The 24,726-nt window shown below is 50.3% G+C and overlaps 2 protein-coding genes across 4 annotated transcripts in view; both read right to left on the minus strand.

Annotated features, from left to right (window-relative positions):
- The window catches only part of SCARF1 (scavenger receptor class F member 1), a 29,614-nt gene extending 24,005 nt beyond the window's left edge, over positions 1 to 5,609 (minus strand). Inside the window, exons 1-5 of one of the 2 annotated variants that reach the window (XM_075013489.1) lie at positions 5,595 to 5,609; positions 4,947 to 5,204; positions 2,805 to 2,866; positions 1,643 to 1,744; positions 426 to 951 (exon numbers count right to left, since the gene is read on the minus strand). In XM_075013489.1, coding sequence (XP_074869590.1) covers positions 426 to 951; positions 1,643 to 1,744; positions 2,805 to 2,866; positions 4,947 to 5,053 — 797 coding nt within the window. In that variant the 5' untranslated portion in view covers positions 5,054 to 5,204; positions 5,595 to 5,609. Of the gene's footprint in view, positions 1 to 425; positions 952 to 1,642; positions 1,745 to 2,804; positions 2,867 to 4,946; positions 5,205 to 5,359; positions 5,439 to 5,594 lie in introns of those variants that run through there. The other variant, XM_075013488.1, reaches the window with a different exon arrangement.
- Positions 5,610 to 6,332: 723 nt separating this feature from the next.
- RILP (Rab interacting lysosomal protein) lies at positions 6,333 to 22,844 on the minus strand. Of its 2 annotated transcripts, XM_075014010.1 has the most exons (8): positions 22,487 to 22,844; positions 22,139 to 22,262; positions 19,199 to 19,320; positions 18,728 to 18,916; positions 17,337 to 17,500; positions 16,476 to 16,598; positions 8,323 to 8,406; positions 6,334 to 7,329 (listed from the first exon to the last, which is right to left on the minus strand). In XM_075014010.1, the coding sequence occupies exons 1-8, from the start codon at positions 22,775 to 22,777 to the stop codon at positions 7,170 to 7,172; spliced, it is 1,257 nt and encodes a 418-aa protein (XP_074870111.1). In that variant the 5' UTR covers positions 22,778 to 22,844; the 3' UTR covers positions 6,334 to 7,169. The 2 variants fall into 2 exon arrangements, with proteins under 2 accessions (XP_074870112.1, XP_074870111.1); XM_075014011.1 differs by lacking the exon at positions 16,476 to 16,598 and having other exon boundaries at positions 6,333 to 7,329.
- Between the last annotated feature and the right edge of the window lie 1,882 nt (positions 22,845 to 24,726).

A 24,726-nucleotide genomic window follows, 5' to 3' on the forward strand; every position in this document is an offset into this window, starting at 1 on the left:
CAGTCTGCAGAAGAGCTATTCTCTTCTGCTGACGCCTGAAGGGGACAGTCCTGAGCCCATTCCTCAATGGACCATGGCCAGGCCTCCCTGGGCACTGGCTCAGCCTCACCAGCCAGGAGACCAGCTCTCCAAATGATTCCTCCCTGTGTTCCTTCCAGAGTATGACTAGGGTAGCCAGGCCATGACTTAACCACCCCTTTCCTCTCCGTCCCTTTGCATGCAACAGCTTGGCCCTGCAGTCTATATAGCACCAGCTGCATCAGCCCTCCATTCCCAAGCTCCTCCCAGTCTGGTCCTAGACTCCTGCACACCCAGACAGGCACAAAGGCTTCTACACACTGCTGCTCCCTAGGCAGCCCAGACACTGTCCATCCCCTGTGGGTACTACACCCTACCAAAAGCACACAAAGTAATATTCCTCTTACCTGTATCTGCACTGAGAACCATAATAACCGGCGGGACAGGGCTCCCCACAGCTCCTGCCCTGATAGCCAGGACTGCAGCTGCAGCGCCCATCGAAAGGGTTGCAGTTCCCATGCAGGCAGTCACAAGGATATTGGCACCGTAGCCCCCAAAACCCCACCCTGCACTCACACCTGCCTGAGTCCTGGGCACAGGGGGAGCGGTGGCAGTCGCATCTGAAGCTGCATCTCCTGCCCCACCAGCCCTGGGCACAGACACACTGCCCTGAAACGGGGTCACAGAGGGAGCTGGCTAGGTTGCACTGACACTGCTTTTTGCAGTTCGGTGCCCACCAGCCTGGCTCACAGTGGCAGGCTCCCGTGACGTTGTTGCAGTGGCCACGAGGTCCACACTGGCATGGGAACTGGCACAGTCCTCCCCAGCGGTTGGCATTGCAAGAGCACTGGCCGCTGACAGGGTCACATTTCCCATTGGGATGGCACAAACAGTTCTTCTTGCAATCTGAGCCCCAGTACTGGTCAGGGCAGCCTGCAAAGGGAACAGACAAGTAACAGACCACAACACGCAGGATCACAGGAGTCTCTGTGCCGCAGGAAGGAGCACAATCTAGCAAGGGGTCTGGGGCTCTCTCCCTAGGAAGTCGAGTGAGACATAGGAGTAGATAGGCCCTTGAAATTCCTGTGCTGCAGGGAGACTAAGAAGTGGGGACTACTGTAGAGGCACCCCACACACAACAGGGAGAAGACATCAGCCCCCAGACACTGCCCCAGCCATGCGATAACGTGGACGTAGCTGCTTGTTATCACGTACAGGCCAGGGGCTGCTGGGCACTAGGAGCTCTTAACTGGAACCCTGTGCCTTGGGGTGGGAGGCGAGGGCAAAAGGGCCACTTGGCCTTGGCATCAGAACACTTGTCAATTTTTTGGCATGTGATAAGTTTTACAACTTGTTTTTATGCACATCGCTCGATAATTAGTGCATTGGCACAAAAGTAGGCTAGAAACTGTTCGTTAAAGTTAAAAAATATTCAAATTATGTCTCACTTTTTTGGTGCCTTATTTTGTTTTCATGTGTTGTCATTTTTTATTTTTATTGTGGCTAACGGCCTCAAAAGCTGGAAGTGACCCTGGCTGGTCTGGCCCTCTGAGAGGGCCTGTCTGTCTACGGGTGAACGTCTGCCTTGCCACCTCCTTGCCAGCCCCTCCAATCCCATACTCACGGGAGTTGCAGTCAGCCCCAAAGAAGCCAGGTTTGCAGCGGCAGACCCCAGGTCTCACACATACTTCATCTAATTTGCAAGCATCCTCACCTTCACACAGTGCTGTCAAAAGAAGGACATGCTAAACAGGAGCCAGGTTCCCCAGTAATATGCTACTGACATGCACATGGCCAGTGAGAGGAAGTCCAGCTTCTCAGAGGTTCTGGGGCCAAGATCTGTTGGCCTCCAGCTCCTTGTCCCTATGGATCTGGATTCAGTAATCTAGCTTGTCAGTGATGCCAGCTCTCCATCAGCACCCACATGCACAGGCACCAGATTCTGCCCTGAGCTCTCAGGTGCTTGAGACACATTCTGCTCCAACTGACCTCAGCCCTGGTCTTCAGCCATGAAGCAGAGACTAGGGATAGAAATGGCCAATAGAACCTCACCAGGTCTGGCAGCATGCTCCAAACCTAGAAGTGATAAATTTTGGGAGGCTTTTTAGGAAAAAATGGTTGTCTCACATCCTATGGCAGGAACAGCACAAGCAGCACGTGGATGTGGGGTGGAGGGCTCTGTAGCAAATCCTCAGGGAGGTTCATCTGAGCGAGGGTTAAAGGGGCAGGGGTAGAAAGCAGCACAGCTCTGCTTTTCTGTGAAGTACAAACGGGCGCCTCCCCCCACCTCTTGCCAGCATGGGAGAGCAGTGATTCCCCCAGCACAGCCAGTGCTCTGAGAGCTCCCCTTGGTCTGCAGCCTATGACTACATGCACATGGGTGCAGCTGGAGAGATGCAAGTGGGCACAAAGGTCCACTTTGCCAGGGGCTTCCCACCTCTGCGACCCCAGCCCTGGTTTGCATTTTCCCATAGCAGAATATGCTGCACCTCAACTGAACCTGCTCAGCCCTCTGGGGAAGAAGCAGGAAGTGGAAGTGAGGTGTATCCTGTGAGTCACAGAGAGCTCTCCCCTCCCCCAACAGTTCTTGTCCACAACCTCATGCAGCCCAGCCAGAGCTGTGGTATTACTAGGCACAGATTTAAGGGCTCTTGCCTCCATCTTCCCAACATGCTGTTGGGCTATGAGCAACAAAGACCAGTGATTCAGGAGATGCACACCATGCAGCCTGGAACAGGGTGGTCAAAATTATAAAGGCGTGAGATTTAGAGACACTGATGACTCACCAGCTGTGCATTCCCTGCCTTCCTGTTTCCAGCCAGGGCAGCATACCAGGTCTGCAGAGAGGCTGGGGAAGGGAGAGATCCATTAGCATTGGAGCAGTGAGCTTGACAGTAAGGGCTCATGAAAGGGACAATATAATGGGGGGCGATAACATTCCTATGTTTGTATGAAAGCCTATCTGATCGAGGACCAGCCAAGGGTCAGCCAGAAGCATCTCTCCCATGGTTCAGCCTGGAACATGGCTTTGAGGTGTTGCCCTGGGAAGGACACCAGAGCAATGGGAGGAAATCATGGGTGGCTGCAGGATTACAGCTGGCCTGACTGGCTCTGCCAATGTTGTCTCCCTGCACTTACGGAAACACCCAGTGTTTGCAGCTTTTCATTTTTGTAGGCCTCACATGCAAGTCTTCAGATTCTTTCACCTGCTGGTAGCATTCAGCTGCATTGGGACTAATGAGTAATAAAAGACTCCACTAGACAGGACCACAATGGCGGTGAAAGAGAAACCAAAGCCAGAAGGCAGGGACTACAGGGGAGCTTCTGCAGGTAGTCGCTTCCTGAGTTCACAGGATGGAGCAATCCCAGGCAAAGAAACAAGGCAGCTGGAGGCCTTTTTTGTTTGATGGATAATATCTAACTCCACATGTAACAGTGGGTGTCAGGGAGCTGGATTTGCCTCAGTTCCACAGGCTCATGAATGTTGTGATACCATAAGGTTAGTTGTATGTGGTTGCAGTTTAAAGCTGCAAAAACCATGACAATCCTCTGCCTCCTCAGCACGTGGTCCCCTCGTGCTTTCTGGGCTTCTGCTGCTCTACGTGTCAGAGAGAAAATGCCTTGGTACAGCGCCTGTCTCACTCTGTGCATCAGTGTCTACTGACATCCCTGGAGATACAACAGACTACTCACACCTTCAGCTCTCTGTGCTGTTAACAAACCCACACCTCTGCCTGCGTCATTCCTCTCAGACACGACCAGAGCGATAACTGCTACGAAACAGACCCTGCTCTGCCCATGGGATCCCTCTCTTTTACACACACACACACACACACACACACACACACACACACACACAACTGCTGTGTTATTAAACAAACACCTGCCACTACTTGTGTGATCCCCCTCACATAGACACAAGAAGTCTTTCTTCCACCCTACTCTGCGCTGATTAGGTCTCAGCCAGAGTGTTGTGTCCCATTATGGGTATCACATTTCAGGAAAGATGCGGACAAACTGGAGAAGGTCCACAGAAGAGCAACATACATGATTTAAGGTCTACCATAACGTATGAGGGAAGACTGAAAGAACCAGGTTTGTTTAGTCTGGAAAAGACAAGACTGAGAGGAAACATAACAGCTTTCAAATACCTAGACATTATTACAAGGAGGAGGGATAAAAAGTTATTCCCAACCTCTGATGATAGGACAAGGAGCAATGGGCTTAAATTGTAGCAAGGGAAAAGTTTAGGTTGGACATTAGGAAAAACTTCCTGTCAGGGTGGTCAAGCACCAGACTAAAAACTGTCTAGAGGGGCTGCAGAATCTCTCTTATGGGAGATATTTAAGAGCAGGTTAAACAAATACCTGTCGGAGAAGGTCTAGAAGATTGTGCTTGATAATACCATGCGGGCAGGGGACTGGATTCAATGACCTCTTGAGGTCTCTTCCAGTCCTAGTAGTCTATGATTTTGTCCTTATGTTGTTAAACAAGCCATCCTTTGCCTGTGCAACCTCTCCCCAGCTGTCCCTGTGTTATTAAACAAGCATGTCTCTGCTTGTGATACCCTCTCTGGCACACACACACACACGCAGAGCTATCCCTGTGTTATCAAAGAAACACGCATCTCTGTGTGATTCCCCTCTCTGTACACACAATTATCTCTGTGCTGCTGAACAAGAATATTTTCCCTGTGCAGTTACACTCTCACAGAGATCTCAGTATTGCCACGCACTGCTCCCTTTCATCCTTGGGCCATATAGTTCCAGCTCAGGAAGCTTATTCTACTGAGTATGTCAGTGGAAAGATGACAATGAATTAATCTCTGCTGTGGGATTACTTCCTCTTGCCCTGATGGGGGAAGGAGGTCTGAGATGGGTATGGAGCAGAAGGGAAAGATGAGCTAAAGAAGGGTATCAGGTACCTACCTGGGAGCCTTGCACACATTCCTCCCATTAGGGTTCAGCTCCTGAGTAGAGCTCTCAATCCATGGCTGACACAGGAGACAAAAGAGTAGCAGCAGCATATGCACCATCGCAGTCTGGATACAGGGGCTGCTGGCCACAAGGGGCTTCCAAGACCAGGCGTGGGCTGAATGTGGGTTTCTTGCCTGCTGCTCGGTTCTGTCTTCCTTTCAGATTCTGCCTCACCCTCTCTTTGGCCTCAAGTTTCCTCCTTGCTTTTTCCTAAGGAAATGCAGGAAGTGAAAATATCCCTCACATCCAAGGAGCCAGCCTGGGCGGAAAGGGAAGTGGGGGCAGGGCAAATGCTGTACTCCACTGCTCACCACACCAGTAGGAATAGGAGCCCCTAGAGCTAGCACCATGGTGAGGAAAGTTACCTGCTGCTGACAAATCCCAACAGCTGCCACAGGAGCAATCAGATGGACACAGCCAACCTCACCTATCCTCCACTCCACTCTGTCCCCTGAATCTCCACCCGTGCCAAACACCACCTCAGCCTACACTCCAATCACTCCGCTAAGCACTACGTCCTCTCCCCACATCGCCTCCCCACCTCCCCACTCCACAGCCTCTCTCCCACCTCATGCCTCCCTCCTTCTGCCCCTCCACCACCTGGCCTGGGGACTGGAGTGGCATGGCAGTGCTTTCAGTTCCAATGCTTTGTGGGTGCTGGCCAGGACAGCACTCCTCGGCAAGATGCCGCGCTGTCAGAACAGAGCACGCACCAGTTTGCGGAAAGCACAGAACAAGGACCAGTGTTTCCGGCAATCGCCCATCCTGCTGTCCCCTGGGCTCTTTTTGTCAGCGTTTTCACAGGAAACACCTTTTTCCTGTACAGTGACCTGAGAAGACTGTGAGATCACTTGTCCATGGGGAGCTCCTAGCTACAACGAAGGTGGGAGGGGGAAGAACGCACTTTCAGACGCTGGCCTAGGCTTTTGCCTCCTCGCAGAGCAAAAGCAAGGGGAACAATAAATGCAAACCGCCTAAAAGCAGCGCTGGCACAGCAGGATGCCTGGGAGCTTGTGCAGGGGCTGGAGGCTGTGCTGTGCACCAGAGGAATGACCAGAGAAAGCAGTTCTTCCTGGACTCCTGCAGCCTCCCAAGTTGATGTCTGGCAGGGTTCCCAAGGACACAGGAGCACAGAGTAGCAGACTCAAGATCATGGACAGCACAGATGGCAAAGCCATCAGCTCCTGCCAAGGCCATGCCTTCAGTCAAGGGAGGGCTGTTCTTTACTGGAGATTTCTTACTGCGTGCAAGTGTCCTGAGAGACGGATTTTCCACCCCGCTCTCTGGAAACTGCCAGTCCAGTCAACCTGAATGTCCCTACAAGAGCAAGAACAAAACACAAGCCACAGCAAGTGCTTTGAGAAACACTCAAAGGATTTATTCTAAAGCCAGGACAGTAATATACCCAAGAGTGTCCCATTGTCCCAGTAATAAAACACCTCCATTTCCTGGGCACTTGCTACTGCCATGCACTGGTCACTGTTACATGTTCCTGGTGAAACACACAGAAGTCCTGGCCAGAGGCTCTACCACACCTCTTTTATGGGGTCAGTGCACTGCAGTGTCCTGCCATGAGGACAAGAAGCAAATACATCTACTGAGCTATTGTTTGGGTACACATATGCTGGAGAAATTAGTGCCTGCATCAGCAACAAGGGAGCCTGCAGATGCTGGGTGAAGCAACCCCACTGAGGTGTGAGCCTAAGTGCTGGCAGCAGTGGGGAAGCACATGGCCTAGCATGGGCTTGAGAATCAGAAGAGATGATATGGCCATTGGCTGTTGCCACTGAGACATGAGCACATGTGCAGTGCAGATGCTGGGGAGGGGCCGCCATGGCACAAGCAGATGGGGAATGGACATGCAACAGGAGCTGAGCCAAAAGTGCAGATGGGGCCCAGACATCTGATGGAGCCAAGCTGCAAATGTGACTGGGGCCTGGGATTGACTGGGCCATCTGAACTGCGAACACCGATGAGGTGTGGGTGCTGGCTGGGGCAGTGCTATCTAACCCTTTGCACATCAGCTTTCACTGCGTCTTGTGCAGCTGCAGGTCCAGGGCCAAGTGTTGCAACAGGGAACCAATGTTCCTAATGGAGTTGAGGCTACTGAGCTTCCCATGAAATTCTCAGAGAGGGACTGGGAGGCCCAGATGCTGCTGATGGGCTGAGCTGAGGTCAGGGAGGAGGCACCGCTCTGCCAGGGGAATCAGGTGTGGGTTTGATCTCTTCCTCCTGCTCAGAATGCACATCCTGTGAGTCAACGATTTCCCACACTCCTGAGCAGCCTGAGATGGGGGAGGTGTCTCTGCTGCTGCTGTGATACCACAGACTGAAACTGCAGGGAAAGCAGAAAGAGAGCACGTGAGAAGGGGGAGTGAACGTCCCGTAAGAGAATGACATCCGCAGCACGGCTGTCAGAACCACTGTTCACTGGGCACCCCTGGCAGCACCATGGACAGGTGGGCCTGTATGCAACATCCAAAAACCACCAGTGGGCTGTAATCTGGAGCATCAGGTTTACTAAGACAGTGCTTAAGTGTGTTCCTCAGCTTGATTTGGTTTTATATTTTGCCAGCTTGTGACTCCCCACTCACCTCTGCACATACTTTAAGCACTGCCTGGCATTCCAGACTCAGTGTGTGACAGACTGGGACTGTCTTACAGCACCACTGACCAAGGAGACACCACATCATGCTAGGGCTTCAGAATCAGAAGAGCAAGCCTGGAACAGGCTCTCACAGCACGTCACACACACCAGCACATGAGCACTGTGTGACCACGCCGCTAGCTCCACCATCTGAAGGTGCTAGCTCTCTGAGCAGGCACTGCACCTCCCTGGACAGTGAACAGCACTGTTCTCTGCACATAAAGCCTCACAGGTATTGTAGTCAGATATAATGCCCTAAGACAGTGGTCCCCAAATTCTGGAGGCCCCCACCATGGCTCCAGGGGAGATGGGGAAAGGGAGACAGGGACTGAGGCGGCGGGGGGCAGGATCAGAGCTGCAGCCAAACTGCTGTGGGGGCTGGCAAGCAGGCTAGCAGCCAGAAGCAACTCTATTCCCAGCTCCCAACCTTGTCCTCAGGCAGGCACAGAGTCACTGCTAGGGGCCAAGGCTGGAGGTGGGAGCAGAGCCATGGACAGGTCCCCAGCTTGGTGCAGAGCTACACTGAGGCTGGAGCCAGATGTAGGGCAGGGCCAAAGTAGAGCTGGGAGAAGGGACTTCTTTCTCACCCCCTGTGAGCTAGCCTGGACCTTTACACTAAAGGCAGCTATTCCTCAGCCACATGGCTAACTCCCCACTACAGCACATCAGGTAAAAACTTACAAGCTCTTGATTTTGGATTCATGTGGCGGAGCGTCTACATGGTCTGCTCTATGTGTTGGGAGCCAGGAACTCTCATCTTCATCACTAGGGTGAAAAAGAGCAGAGAAATGGCGAGTCAGAAACCCTCTGATCCGCTTGATCCCATATCAGCAGAAAGGAGAATGACCAATCTTCCTACCCAAACCACAAATAAGTAGATGGGAAAGATAAGGACAATAGCTCCATCACATAAAGCATCATGGAACGCCTGCCCAGCCCCACCCCCCTGGGTACCCTAACCCAGATTCAGCACCACAAGGGTTGGATTTCTGTAAACTGTTGCCTGGAGATGCCCGTAGCATGTCCAGCATCAAACACTGCCTCATGAATGCAGCACAGAACAGAGGCCCTGACCCCTGTGCCCAGGGCAGATTCCAGGACACTCTGCAAGACTAAGGGTGTTGGATGTTATCCAGGATCCCACCCAAGTTCCAAACAGCAATCACCTAATGCCTTCTCCCTCTTGCATGGTCAGCCGGACAAGGATGCACCTTAATTTTCTGCTCTACCCTGATGAGCAGGCCTGCTCGCGGCTGTGAAATGGGTACTGCTGCCACAGTATTTGAAAGAACTACTAAGAACTCTTGGTGCCTGTCTGGTCCATTCCCTTGAGCCAGGGCAGGGTTGTGCCCTACAGACTAGGGTGTCTGGCAACTGCTTCCACAGCCCCCCTTGGAGGCCATACCAGCCCCCAATACTTCACACTGACCAGGAGGTTCTTCCTTACATCAAGTTTATGTTTTACCCCCCTTTGGTATTTTCCTCCCCTGACTCCTAGATACACTCCCTTCTACCACACTAAACAATCCTCAGGGGTGGGAGTGCCAGGAGCTGCTTTTTCCTTTTTGGAAGACTGTGCTGCACTTGCTTGTCTCCAGGTGATTTCTCAAAATGAACTGTCAGCTACACGACCACACTCAGCAGTGGCTCCATGTTTGTGGTGGGTTGAGACATTCTTTTGTAGGTTTTGTACAGAATCATAATTTATGCTCAGCACCATCATGCTCAGTGTTCTTCACCTGCAATGCCCTTGGCAACCATCAGTTATTTTGTCTCCAGAGAGCCTCTAACAGCAAAGCACTTTCAGGCTCTCCGCTGCTTGCTCTGCTGTACAGAGACATGACAGCCACAGTCATCACCTTGTTTTTGCTGATTTAAAGCCATGTAAGCGGCCCTGGACACACATTACTTATCAGCAGCTCAGGCCATGTGTAGCTTCATATTTTCAGTAGCCAGGCAGTTTTTACACTGCCCAGTTTCTAGTGACACCATCATGGTGCTAAAAAGCTGTGCAGTGCAGACAAAGCTGAAGCCAGAGATCCACCAAGGCTGCCTCCTGGGTGAGCTTTAAAACTCTGGCTGTCAACCAGAGGTATGTATGCCTCTGGGGGCACTCAGAGCTCTTCTAGAGGGTACATTTACTGTGTTGTTCACCCTTTTTATGAATAACAAAATTGGACTTATTTTAAGTTCATCTAATTTTTTTTACTTATCCTTTTTTTGCACAGTCATAAGTATGATGGCAAGTTTATTGCCTACAGGCCATTTCTACCAACCAACCAGTTACCATTAAGTTACTTAAAAAAACATGTTGCAATGATAGAAAAAAAATGTTGATACTGGAGGTACTTGCTTCTTAAAAAAGGGCATCCTTTATTAGAAAGATTGAGAAATGCTTTAAAAAGACATTTTGAACAGTGATTACCACAACTCATAAGAATGAACATAAGAATGGCCATACTGGGTCAGACCAAAGGTCCATCCAGCCCAGCATCCCATCTGCCGACGGTGGCCAATGCCAGGTGCCCCAGAGAAGGGGAACAGAAGACAATGATCAAGTGATTTATCTCCTGCCATCCATCTCCTGCCCTTGTTCTGAAGGCTAGGGCACCATACTTTATCCCTGGCTAATAGCCATTTATGGACCTAACCTGCAAAAATTTATCAAGCTCTTTTTTAAACCCTAATAGAGTCCTGGCCTTCACAGCCTCCTCGGGCAAGGAGTTCCACAGGTTGACTGTGCGCTGTGTGAAGAAAAATTTCCTTTTATTACTTTTGAACCTACTACCCATCAATTTCATTTGGTGTCCCCTAGTTCTTGTATTATGGGAAAAGGTAAATAATTTTTCTATATTCACTTTCTCTACACCATTCATGATTTTATATACCTCTATCATATCGCCCCTCAATCGCCTCTTTTCCAAACTGAAAAGTCCCAGTCTCTCTAGCCTCTCCCCATATGGGACCCGTTCCAAGCCCCTAATCATCTTAGTCGCCCTTTTCTGAACCTTTTCTAATGCCAATATATCTTTTTTGAGGTGAGGAGACCACATCTGCACGCAGTACTCAAGATGTGGGCGTACCATAGTTTTATATAGGGGAAGTATGATATCTTTTGTCTTATTATCGATCCCTTTTTTAATAATTCCTAACATCCTATTTGCCTTACTAACTGCCGCTGCACACTGCGTGGATGTCTTCAGAGAACTATCCACTATAACTCCAAGATCCCTTTCCTGATCTGTCGTAGCTAAATTTGACCCCATCATGTAGTACGTGTAATTTGGGTTATTTTTTCCAACATGCATTACCTTACACTTACCCACATTAAATTTCATTTGCCATTTTGAATTTCATTTGCCATAAAACTCATAGGTTTTAGATGGTAACTGATTTTCACATTTGTTCTAACCTGTTGTAAACTCCGAGTTATGGATTTGCTTCAATAGAGTGTCTAGTGGTTAAGGGTGCCTTATTTATGTCACTAAGTTTTTGTGTTTACAGAACAAGTTAGAAATCACATATAGAGCAAAACAGTTGGAGTTATAATTCTTTTGGCATGCTGACATCCCTTCTACTGCGGTAAGTCCAGTCCCAGTTATCCTCACTTCAGAGACCACAGCGAATAGGGCTCCAGCTGGGGAAGGTCTGGGTCCCTGGTGAAACTTCACATTTTTTGGGACCTCCCGCTGTTTTTACACCCTAGTTGTTTATTGGGTGAGGACACAGTGGCTCAATGACATTCTTACAAAGTGGGAACTGAGGACACAAACTGAGGGCACTGAGGAAGTGGAACCTGAGGGCAGACTTATGTACTGCTCAGTAATTTTCCATCTCAAATTCGAGTGCTCGGGTAAGGCCTACACCTCACCTGTAAATAACGCTCTTCCTGTTTCCTAGTTAATGACCCTTTAGGAAGCCTGTTATAGGGCTGGCTACAGGCATTGCCTTCAAGCATAGGACCTAAACCACCAATTGATCTGGGGTGAGTGAGTGATCTGTTAAAACTAGAAGCAACCTGAATATGATGTGGTTTTTGGTATGACCATTTATCATTAAGTCCCGTTTGTCTGGATGCAGCATTGACTGGAGAAGGTAAGCAGAGCCTGTGACTCCATGGTAAGGCTGTTATAGTGACCCAGGAATTCATGTTCACTACTGGCTCGGTAAAAAGAACATAAGAATGGCCATACTGGGTCAGACCAAAGGTCCATCCAGCCCAGCATCCCATCTGCCGACGGTGGCCAATGCCAGGTGCCCCAGAGAAGGAGAACAGAAGACAATGATCAAGTGATTTATCTCCTGCTATCCACCTCCTGCCCTTGTTCTGATGGCTAGGGCACCATACTTTATCCCTGGCTAATAGCCATTTATGGACCTAACCTGCAAAAATTTATCAAGCTCTTTTTTAAACCCTAATAGAGTCCTGGCCTTCACAGCCTCCTCGGGCAAGGAGTTCCACAGGTTGACTGTGTGCTGTGTGAAGAAAAATTTCCTTTTATTAGTTTTGAACCTACTACCCATCAATTTCATTTGGTGTCCCCTAGTTCTTGTATTATGGGAAAAGGTAAATAATTTTTCTATAGTCACTTTCTCCACACCATCCATGATTTTATATACCTCTATCATATCGCCCCTCAATCGCCTCTTTTCCAAACTGAAAAGTCCCAGTCTCTCCAGCCTCTCCCCATATGGGACCCGTTCCAAGCCCCTAATCATCTTAGTTGCCCTTTTCTGAACCTTTTCTAATGCCAATATATCTTTTTTGAGGTGAGGAGACCACATCTGCATGCAGTACTCAAGATGTGGGCGTACCATAGTTTTATATAGGGGAAGTATGATATCTTTTGTCTTATTATCTATCCCTTTTTTAATAATTCCTAACATCCTATTTGCCTTACTAACTGCCGCTGCACACTGCGTGGATATCTTCAGAGAACTATCCACTATAACTCCAAGATCCCTTTCCTGATCTGTCGTAGCTAAATTTGACCCCATCATGTAGTACGTGTAATTTGGGTTATTTTTTCCAACATGCATTACCTTACACTTACCCACATTAAATTTCATTTGCCATTTTGCTGCCCAATCACTCAGTTTGCTGAGATCTTTTTGTAGTTCTTCACAATCCCTTTTGCTTTTGACTGTCCTGAACAACTTGGTGTCATCTGCAAACTTTGCCACCTCACTGCTTACCTCATTTTCTAGATCATTGATGAACAAGTTAAACAGGATCGGTCCCAGGACTGACCCCTGGGGAACACCACTAGTTGCCCTCCTCCATTGTGAAAATTTACCATTTATTCCCACCCTTTGTTTTCTGTCTTTTAACCAATTCCCGATCCATGAAAGGATCTTTCCTCCTATCCCATGACCACCTAATTTACATAAAAGCCTTTGGTGTGGGACCGTGTCAAAGGCTTTCTGGAAATCTAGGTATATTATGTCCACTGGGTGCCCCTTGTCCGCATGTTTATTAACCCCTTCAAAGTTCAAAACTGAACTATAAAACACACAGGCAGTTTGGAGTGCCTGCCCTGAGAGAGGCACTCAGTCAGGAGCCACTCCTCACAGCAAGACATGCACCAATTCTGCTTGCCTGGAGTTAGCGCTGCAGCATGCGCTACTCTAGCTGGGTCTCCATCTGCAACCACACAAGCTGGCCAGGGCCCAGTAGAGGAAACAGAGGGAATAGAAGGAGGAAAGGGCAGCTGTGTGAGATGGCTCGTGGTGGGTACCACCACTAGGAGACTCAGCAGCAGCCACACTTGAAAATCCCACAGAGTGCCTCTTTCAGGGGTCTAAATCAAGAGCAACGGTGTGAGTGCAGCATGGGTAGCCAGGCATGTGTTAGCTTCACCCAGCTAGCAGACAACCCCAGCAGTGACAAAGGAGCAGCACAGCCATCTAGTGCTGACTAACCACTAGAATACAAGTGCAGTGAGGAGCCTCGGAACTTACTCTGGTTGCTAGGCCATGTGTTACTGCAGCTTTGCTACTATTTTACCACCACCTTAGGGGCTAAGGCTCCTTGTTTTTCAGTGAGACTCAGGCCCCAGTGAAAGCTCATGCCATTTAGGCCTGCAAGTCACATGGGTTCTTTTGAAAATCCTCCTCTTATCCCTATGGCATACAACGAAGGAAGCTAGTTCACTGCCATCTGTCTAGTTAGCAAGGGTGGTAACCAGGAAAGGCACAGGTCAGAGCTGCGTGTTAGGAAAAAGCCACCATGCTCACTGCTACCAGCAAGCAGAGAGAGAGAGTGCGTACAAGCAAGCAGACAAGCAGATTCCCAATCGGTGGAAACCACTAGCTCACACAAGCGTGCAAGAGAGTAGACAGCCATTGACCAGGCTGTGTAGGTTGCGTGTGTCTGTCTAGCACAACAGGAACACAGTGTGAGGAAGCGTTAAGGGAGCTTTTCCAGCCAGCCGCCAACACTGCAACATCCAGACATATGGCTGCTGCCATGTGGCCATAGTGCTACCAGCAACACCAGCCTGAGGGGTCCATTCTGTAATTCTCTATTGTAATCCTCTAAGCCGTTTTTAAATATGATGACCTTTAGAGGTGCCTTGGTGTGGCTAATTAAACCCTCTTAAGAGGAGTCAGCTTCAGCTCTTTACAGGTCTGCCCACGTACACAGACCACTAAAGACCCTGAAGCCGTTTGAGAAAAGTGTAGCCTTGGTCACAGGACACTGAGAATTCACATACTCAAGCTCCACAGACGGAGCTACTTCTTCCACACCCACCATAATTCACAGATGTTCATCCCTGGGGCTGGCCTACCCCTATGCTGCTGATTTAATTATGAGGGAGAGGATCCTGAGAGGATGGGATTTCCCCAGGGTCAGGAATGGGCTCTTTCACACCAATGACAAAGGGGTCCTGTTTGCCCATATCAGATGCAGGGGTTCAGGACAGGAAGAGAGTCAGCACCTAGTCACCTGGAAAGCTCTGTGCTGTGCAAATACCGCAAGACACAGGCCCTACCCCCAGACCCTTACAGTCCAGTTCACTCTGTGCGGTAGCAGGCTCCCCTGCTCTGCTGGCCAGAACAGAGTGGGAAGGACTCTGTTAGTGGAGATAAGTGGGGCAGGTGGGCTGCTACCACCAAGTTCAGGCCTTGGCAGGAGGGTATTACCTCTCCCACTGCAGAGCAGTTTCATGGTCTGTCCCTGCCCACCTCATCACACAGCCCTGCTCACATGCTAGGCCAGGGCTTGCTGGTGACAACAACCACAGTGCAAGCAGCAGCCCTGCATGCTAACAGGATCAAAAAGCAACAGCTCTAGTCCCAGGCAAAGACAGACAGAGCCTGGGGCTACCCATATCCCAGAGGCTGCAGCAGTTAGGAATCAACCATCAGCCATGCTCAGCCAAGACACAGGCTTTGAAGTCTACGCTAGGATTGTTAGAGCAGATGAACAGCCTCGCCCTGCTCTGAAGAGGCTGTTGGGAACAGCCCCAGACCACTGTCAACCCTCAGAAGGTTCTGGTGGTGCCTGCTGCTGCCCCACATATTAAAAACAGTTATTCCAAGGCTACGGCGCACCTAACCTGGCTGGGAGAAAAGCACAGATTCAACCAGGAAAAACAACTGTTTCTTGCTTTACTAGAGACATAGGAGCTGAACCCTCCCTCTGTACCCTGTCACTAGGAGACTTCCCTTTCCACTTGCACCAGGGAAAGCTGCATTTACCCTGCAGTGACGAATTTTCAGCAGAAAACAGTGTTAACTTGAATTAAGAGCATGAGGTAAACCCCACTGCAGAGGTGGCAGCCTGTAGTTTTCAAGAGTGCCAATCTTGATTTAACACCTATGGGGGAGCAAGGGGTTGACCATGACCTCTTAATTCAATGAGCACTACAAGCTGCTTTGTCTTCCCCAGCAATTTACCAGTTAACTGGAATTAGAACACTTTCTAGTACGAAAGATAAAACCTTCACCTACCCAACTTCAGAGGCCTAATGTATGATTTAATGTCCCATGATACAAGTTTGTTCCAGGGCACAGATAAAACTGCAGTGAAGTCTCTGCTCTGCAATAGCTGGCCACTTCACTGCTGGGGGTCTAGTCCCAATTATGTTCAGATGTTGGCTCCTCCCTTTCCAGGAGCCAGCCCTTTACAGAAGATAGCAAGGGAGCAGCAGTTATCAAAGCACTGTAAAAAAGCTAGGCCATTTCAAATCTTTATTGAAGACAGTTTAAGAGCTGCACTCCACATGTACCCCAGCCAGTCCATTCCGGGGGCAAGGAAAACAGAGCCCACACAGCAGGGCAGGGAGCTGGAGTTATGTACAATTTATGACAGGTAACCATGAGTCCCTCTGGTCTTGCTGCTGCTCCCGTGAATCCTGCAAACCCTTAATGGAACATCCCAGCTGCCATCTGAATACTCCTCCTCAGGACAGCTTCAACACCATCACGCAGAACCCCGCTCATTGGCAATCCTTCCCCAGCACTTCTGGCCATCCCATCCACACCCGTCACCAGACTCCACTGCAGCAATGAGTGGCATCCAACAGCCCAGCAAGCCACACACAACCCAGTGGCAGTGAAATGTACTGAGTGCCTTGTGATCAGGGGTCCCCCAGGGCCCAGCCATGGGGTTACCAAGGACGCTGCGCTCCTCCACATGCTCCTCCTGGAGTCCCACATGGCATGCGAGGCAAGCACTAAAGGCCCTTCCCAGGCAGAGGCAGTTCTCTCCTTCCTTCACAGCACCGGGAGGTGTCGTAGCATAGCCGCCAGAGTCCATCCAGTTGTGGAATGAGCAGGAGCTATCCCAGCTCAAGCACCCAGGCTCCTACAGCCAGCTACCAACTCACCTGCTCACTGGCTCCTCCACAATCCCCAACATCTTGGCACGGATTTTTTTCCGCTGTTTTTTGATGGTGGATTTCATGGCATCCAGGAGGAGGCTTGGAATTCGCTCATCATTCAGCAGCTCCCTGGGGAAACAAACCTGCTGGTGCACAGGTGGCGTGGGAGACACCTGGCCCCACCGCCTCGTGGGAGCAGCCAAGGCATAACTCAAGTCACCTCCCCAGGGTGCTCAGTCTTCAGTAGAGACAGGTACGGCCACCCGTCCAAGAGTTCCTCTGTCCTGGCACAGAGGAATTCAGTCCCAGACAGGCTATTCTGTAGGCCTCTCAGCCCAAGCAAGGCAATATAAGACAGACAGACAGACTAGCACATCCCTCGTCCCTGGGGAGCAAAGGCCAGCAGGACAAAGCTGTAAGGACACAAGAGACCTAAACTTAGCTCATGTGAATCCACTCAGGATGCCCAGCCTGCTGGATGAAGCAAAAGGAAAATGTTAATCACTCCTCTCCCACCAGGGACCTGTGGGTAAGTTGCCCAAGGTTATAACCCTTTCAAGGCAGCCCTGCACTCAGAGAATCTTGGTAGCTTTGGATGGCACAGACACAGCCTGCCAGCGCCAAGGAAGCCCTGCAGCAGAAGCAGCAGCAGGTGTTTTGATCTGCCTTGAACGGAAAGTCACCCAGGAACATGCTGCTACCTCCTTGTAGTCAGGGTTTTCCAGGTATGCTGGATGGTGAGGCTCTGATTCCACAACATCCCTAGAGGCACTTACCATCTGTGGAGTCTATTCTAGTTAGTGCTATGCCCCCCGACCTCCAGTCTCATGCTGTACTGTGCACATGCCTGCCTGCTGCCATGCTCACCGTTGGTAATAGGCTAGCTCCTCCTGCACCAAGAATAGATTGGTCTTGAGCTCATTGCGCTCTTGCAGGATTTGCTGCAACTCTTCTTTAGAGAAGCAGCTCTGAGTAGCGTTCCTCCTCCACTCTGGCTGCTGCAGCTCCTCCCCCGGGGATGCTGCTCGATCCTAGGGATTCAAAAAGAGGGAGAAGCTGTGCTAACACTGGAAGGAGATGTTGGTCAGTGCAAAGGCCCTGGCAGCCCCCCTTGCAACAAAGCGTACAAACCAGAGGAGGAAACTTGCTTAAGATGTCCTGGAGTCCAGGACAAATGCCACTGCTGACAACCACTCCTGACAAGTCAGATGGAGATGGGGGCACAACAAGTATGATGGACTTCTCCTATGATCATTAGATAGCTATACAACAAATGAACAGCTGGACTTCCACAAATGTGTATCTTCAACAAGTACAATGAGTCTGGGCTCTAGTCTAAAGCTGAGATAATTTAAAGCTCTACCGATGTTTGGTTTTTCCATCAGCTAAAACACAGAACATCTCCGGTTGCAAAGTGGTCTGGTGTGCACCACACCTGGCTATCAGGGTTGTCTTGAAATGCCTTCTCTGTTCCACTCCTCTCTTCACAAATGCACACTGACAGCTTGAGATAGAACAGATGGTGTTCTGGTCAACACACAGAAGTCAGGAGGATTCTTGCCCATTTCTCTGTATCAGGAGGTCTCCAGGTTGAAGTTTACAGAGAGACAGTAATATACACATCCTACAGCAATGCCATCTCACATGAGAGCTATGCACTTTGTGCACGAATAAGGACATTGGACATGATTCCTTACTGGTTTTACCCATCTGATGACAATAAAATCCAGTGGGTCATGGGGAGAGTAGAGATGAGTTCAGGTTATTCTGCTGATCACAAGGCTGTTCCAAGAAGGCCCCACCCCTTCTCCCAAGGACATAAAAGGCAACAATTCAGTCCAAGGCAAAATTCTAAAGAGAGAATATCAATAAGGAAATTTCCTAGCGTTAACATTCAGCCCTACAGAGGTAACCAATATGAACCGTGTTTAGACATGACCACTGATGCTTCTTAAACAGATAATTGTCTCTCTCTCCGGAACCCTAGAGTATCACCAAAATTTTAATGCTTTTTCAGTTTTCCCAGAACATTGGCAGGAACTAAAGCAACCAAGCCACTTTATCACTGAACTATCCCTACTTTCCTTAACTTCTTTTACTCCCTGCTAAAGCAGCACAGACTGAAGTTCAGAGACTTTGAGCGCATGGGACACACATTCTTACACGTCCTGACCCATTTGTGATTTCAAACAGCCTTTGTTTATGCTCTGTTAGAGACTTCCTGTAGAATGGATATTGCAGGGCTCTAATACACTCACCATACTGAGCCCAGGGGATGTTGCAGATGCAGCCCTGGTCAGTCTGTCTATTTCCCTCTGATTTTCCAGCAAGATTGTCTCCAAATCTTCTTTTTTCTCCAGAGCGCTCTTGAGTTGAGCCTGGACTATGGCCAGTTTGTGGCGCAGGTCCTCATTCATGGACATGAAGCGATTTAATTGCTCCTGCAACTGAGAAACCAGATGTAGCCAAGTGGGAGACCAAACTGTGCATATACCTACAGGCTCTGTTGTCAAACAGGATACACAAGTGCCTGCAAGGCCACAAGCCACTCCCAGAAAAGGCAGAGTGTTATATTATAGTGCTGAGAATGGTACAAGAATCTAGGTAAAAACAACCTGCTTCTAGAGCAGACACCTTGGCACTTGTTTCAGGGGGGACGATGTGTGCAGGAACTCATGGCTCCCCACCCTCACAGCACTGGAATAAACCACAGGCACTCTGCCTCTTACCGCCTCTGTGTCATGGTTCTTGCAGACTATTTCATGGGCTTGGGCACGAATCTCATCCCTCTGCTTGTCCACCACCTCCTTCAACCGCAGCATGACTTCCCTCTCCTTCCGCAACGTGCTATCTAAAACCCAACACCAAGAGAACAGGCATCAGTTGCAGCTCGGCTCTCCTGCTGAGCTCCATGCTCACAGACATGGCTACTCACAAGCATTTCACAGAACCCCCTCCAGCATCACTGCCAACACTGTTTCAGCTGCACTGATTACAATGCTGGGAACTTCCGAGTAAATGGGCTCTTGCCTCCCACAATCTCTTTATGTAGCACCTGCTGAACAGGCTGCCAATTGGATTAGATGATTCACTGCTAAGAATTGCTGCCACAGCCAGAACCATCCATGCTGGGGCTCCCAAAGTGGTTAATCCCAGTGAGACTGAGTCAGGGCTAGCCTGGTTGGTAAGGTTCTCTGATGAAGGTGAGGCCATAGTATCTGCTACTGGAGTAATTCTGATTATGGCCAGAATGATAATTATGGTCAGTCAGTCTTACCAGCCTCTGCATAACACAGACAAGCACTGTGCGCCCACACATCTCTTCTGTATGAAGGAGTAAAACTGCCTCCATATCACGTACCACCTCCCAGGGGAAACAAAAATCACTTTGTAATTTACCCAAGCATCAGTGCTAAATAGCAGCTGAGCTGTGACCAAAGCCTGAGCATCTTCTTCCTCTTCACAAGCAGACATTGTTGGCATTGCTTGGCTAAAATAACCAATTTACCGACTCTAGCCATCACAGACACACCCAGATCACTCACCCCCAGAGACATAACTTAGCATTATTCACATTTCCCCCTTTATTTCCTCTCATTGCTCCTTGCACTAGCCCCACATACCACCCTGAAAGCTGCCTCCTTGGTGCACCTCCAGGTTACATGGCTCTAACACCCAATGGGCCTTTTAGTCTGAAGCCAGTTAGCTGCTCCTCTCCTAACCTCTTCTCCGTCACTGACCATCTTCTGACATCAGGGTACTCGGCAGAGATCATGCCCTTCCACACTCCACCTGGAAGTGCAGAGTAGGACCATCCCATCCCACCCCTCCTCCATGACAGGCCAATCAACACTACGCTCACCATTCTTCTGCCATGTCACATTGCCACCTCCTTCCGTATCCTAATCAGGCAGGTGGACAGCAGGGACCGACATCACTGAGGCTTCTTTTATACCTTAAGTCCAACAGCTGAGCATGCAGCTAGCCCAGACACCTCCCCCACAGTAACCCTTGCCCTATGTTCCTTTAAACACATTTATTACTTTTTTAAGCTGTAAGATCGTTGGAGCAGAAATCCATCTCTTACTTTGCATTCAGACTGTGTGTTTGTGTGTACATGTGTGAGAAAGAGAGGTCTTTACTTAATTAGCTCTTACAGGCTCCAGTTTGGTAGTAACAACCACCACTTGACTCCAATTTCAAGCGTGTTGCAGTAGAGAAACAGGACCTCTATTAAGTCATGCTGGTGCTGCTTCCTCTATTCTTCTTCTAAGTTACAATTTTAAAAGCTGGTTAGTTTGGATGCGTACTCATCAGTTAGACTCCCTGATCACACGAACGGTGGATTTACCAAAAGGAAATACAATCAACCACCAACACTGAAAGAAGCAAATGAAGAACCAGTAGGAAAAAGTGCAAAATTCCCAAACAGTAGCTGTAATGGCTGCTATGACACCGCAAAGAGATTTGATGTGTCCCATGTCTTAGGATCTCAATGTTTTTCCACAGACTGGTCTAAGAACTAAGCTTTGAAACAAAGTGTTGCCACCATATGCAATGGAGTGACAATCTGGGTGTTCTTCACTCACCACATCATGACTCTGGGAAACACTTGAACACAGACTGAACTGGCAGAACTACTAGACCCAGCTTAAAGAGATTTTTATTTAACCTGGGAAAGAAAACTCTGGATTCCTACCTGTAAGCAAGAGTCATTCACCCCTTAATCTGCAGCCTGCTCATATCATCACTTAGGGTGTGACTCAGTTACTCATATCCAATCTATTTAGTTTGTGCTTTTTATTTGCTAATCTTTGATCTTTTGTAATCAAACTTCTTTTTGCTTTATCTAAACCAGTGTGTGAGGATAACAACTCAGGGCAAAGGGCTGTTGCATATCCTCTTCACTGAGAGAGAGAGTGAATTTTATGAGTTTACACTGTACCGTTTCATATGTAGCACAAGATGATGTCATTGTGGATTTATGCTCCAGAGCAAGTATGTGACTGAAGGGCTGGTTGTTGTCTTAGATGTAGCCACCTTAAGCAGAGGCTGCTCAGAGAGCCTGCATGTAACTGCAGCTGAGTGACCCCTACCTGCATGGATGCTGGCAAAAAGCGTAGGCCAGAGGGCTTGTCACAGCAGCACAGTGAGAATGGGAACCCAGGCAGGCATGTGTAAGTACCGAAGTTCCAGGTGACATGCTGTGGGGATGGGGAACCTGCTACATGCTAACACCTCTGGGAGCCCAAACACAGGCATGGCCTCTAGTTAAACTTATTAAATGCTGCCAGATCCTGACTTGTTCAGAACTCCCCAGTATCTACACCTGTACTGCTGAAGGAGGAGTATTTTTCCTAAGGTCCTTAATATAGATGGTCTTACTCTGTACCTCAGTTCCCCACCCACAAAGTGACATACCACCACCCTGACTCTGAGACACTGCAGAGACCTATTCAGAGTTTGCAGTTGCTCAGATACAAAAGTAAAGCCTTTAGACAAATACAACCAGTGAATTCCAGGAATCACAGGGGGCTGTAAGACAGGGGCGGTAACTCGGTTCCTGTAAGTCAGATGACCAGAAGGAACATCCCTGCACCCACTGGGCAAAGCCCTGAGAGAGACGGAAGGGATTCAAGAACCCCCACCCCTTCGCCAGGGACACCCACCTTCCTGCGACTGGCTTTCTGCAAGCTGGGCCAGAAGGTTTTGGTTTTCCTCCTCCAACTGGGCCAGGCGGCTGTAGAGAGCCTGCTCCTTCCTCTGAGCTTCCGACAGCATCTGCCGCAGGTCCTGCGGGGCGGCCGGAGATGAGCTCCCGCATGCTGCGCCCGAGGGAGTGCCCAGGGGCGCGCGTCTGTGGCCAGACCATAGGGGCACGGCACTCCGCCGAGCCCTGGGGAGCCGCCGGGGCTGGGGGCTGACAGGGCCCAGCCCACACAAAGGAAGCCGAACCGAGCCCCGGGGCGGGGCCCTTCTCACCTCCCCCCCTCCCCGGGGGCCGGGCCCCTTCTCACCTCCCCGCCGGGGGCCGCCGCCTCATCACGCCGCCGCTCGCCGCGCAGACTCTGCACCGCCCGCAGCAGCGCCTCGGCCGGGTCGCGGCAGCTGGACTCCGCCCCAGCCGGGCCCGCCAGCAGCTCCAGCAGCTCCAGCAGCCGCACCACCTGCGGCACCAGCCCCGCCACCGCCTCCGGCCCGAAGCGCCCCGACAGCCGCTGCAGCTCAGCCCCCAGAGCCCCGGCCATGCGGTACACCTGCTCCGGGGCCAGGCGGCCGGCCGGCGCCCACCGCAGCAGCTCCGCCATGGCCCGGCCGCCCGCCCGCCCCTCCCTCAGAGCGCCTCAGGCCGCCGCGCACGCGCCCAGCTCCTCCCCTCGGCCGGGGCGGGGGCGGGGGCGGAGCCGGAGCCGGAGCCGGAAGTGGGCTCAGCGGCGGACTGCGCCTCGGCTCCCTTCGGCCGGGCAGCGCGCGCACACGCCCAGCACGCGCTCACCTGGGGCATCTCTTCCGCCGGCGGCTGCAGGCTCCGCCCCCGGAACGCCCATTGGCTGCGGGGACGCTCGGGGCGGGGCAGCGCGCGCACACGCCCAGCACGCGCTCACCTGGGGCATCTCTTCCGCCGGCGGCTGCAGGCTCCGCCCCCAGAACGCCCATTGGCTGCGGGGACGCTCGGGGCGGGGCAGCACGCGGCCCCCGGAACAGCGTTTTTCCCCTGCGGCTGCTGGGCGCCTAGCGCCCGCCTGGGCTGGGCCGGGCCGGGCCGGGCCGGGCGCACGGGTGCCCGACGCGCTCTCCCCCGCCCGCTGTGTGGCCCGGGCCGGCCCCTTGCTGCTCCGCGGCGCTCAGCCTCTTTCCATCCCGCCCTGGCCCCCTAGCGAGCAGCCCTGCGTGGGAACCCCACTCCTTCCTCAATCAGCGCAGTCAGCAGCGGCCTCGGGCCAGCGCACGCTGCCCCTTTCCAAGCAAAGCCCTTGGGGCTCTCTCGCGCGGCGCCCCACCTGTGGGAGGGTCCAAAGTGCACGTGAAAATGAAGAATGAGCAATCTTAAAGCTAGTAGAAAGTGAGGTAAAGAAATGGCCTTCCTGCTACTTGTTCGGTGTAGCCTGAAAATGCTTATAAAAGCAAAGGGAGGGTGGCTGGTTTAAAAGATTGGTTTAGAAATGTTTATTTCATGAATACCACCAACGACTGTGGAGGGTTTAAAATAAGATCTTGTCTCAAGACCAACATGGCCCTTCCTACCTTATACACCCATGAAGGCAAAAGCAGTTGGGCAGGAGGACGGAAAGGGAAGAGGTGAAGACTTTGGCAGGAAAAAAGGTTGTAAATCTTACCAGTATTAAAACTGAAAATTAGCTTAAGATTTCTCAAGTTAGTTCTTGGCATGATAATTGGCTATGACTTTTGTTAAAGGGTATGAAACAATATGAATGACAATTTTGTCAGACCCTACCTATACCTACTAGAGCACACCAGGATGGTATAGTTTTCCTTGACTGGCCAATGTGTAAAAGTGTACTGGTCACTGGTTTGTATTAGAAGTACTGGCTGCTTATTTTTAAGTATCTTAGAGATTATTAAATCCAAAGGCTGAATGGTATTTAGACAAATTTATGGTTAAATTACTGTAACACTGGGAGCTCCTCTGTGGCATTTCTGCAGGGTAAATAGTAACACCACCACTTCACCTCATTACACACCAACAAATCTCTCTTTAGGGTCTCCCGCACTGGGATGCTTTGAAAAAACACTGACAAGCTTGGACTGTGGTAAGACCACAGCCTAACTGCTGATCAATATTTCTCATTGTTTCCTTCTACTCCTGTCTGTTCCCATCTGTTGTCTCATCTTTTACTTACTTGTACACTCTTTAGGACAGGACAAAGCAGCAGAAATGTAGCACTTTAAAGACTAATGAAATGATTTATTTGGTTAGGAGCTTTCATGGGATAGACCCACTTCTTCAGATCCAAAGAAGTCCCATGAAAGCTCATCACTGAATAAACCATTTTGTTCATCTTTAAAATGCTACATTTCTGCTGCTTTGTTTTGTTGGAGTACAGACTAACAGAGCTACCTCACTGTTGCTATTCTGTGGGACAGGGACAGTTTCCCTGTCCCCTTTAAAAAAAAAACACCTAGCACAGCAGAGTCCTGTTCCATGACAAGGGTTCCTAGATGCTATGACACTTAAGTAACAGGTGCAAATATACTCTTAACCAAAGTGACTTTTGAACCCAGCTTTCACAATGAT

Source organism: Carettochelys insculpta, chromosome 19, assembly GCF_033958435.1.
Source record: "Carettochelys insculpta isolate YL-2023 chromosome 19, ASM3395843v1, whole genome shotgun sequence".
Lineage (NCBI taxonomy): Eukaryota > Metazoa > Chordata > Testudines > Carettochelyidae > Carettochelys > Carettochelys insculpta.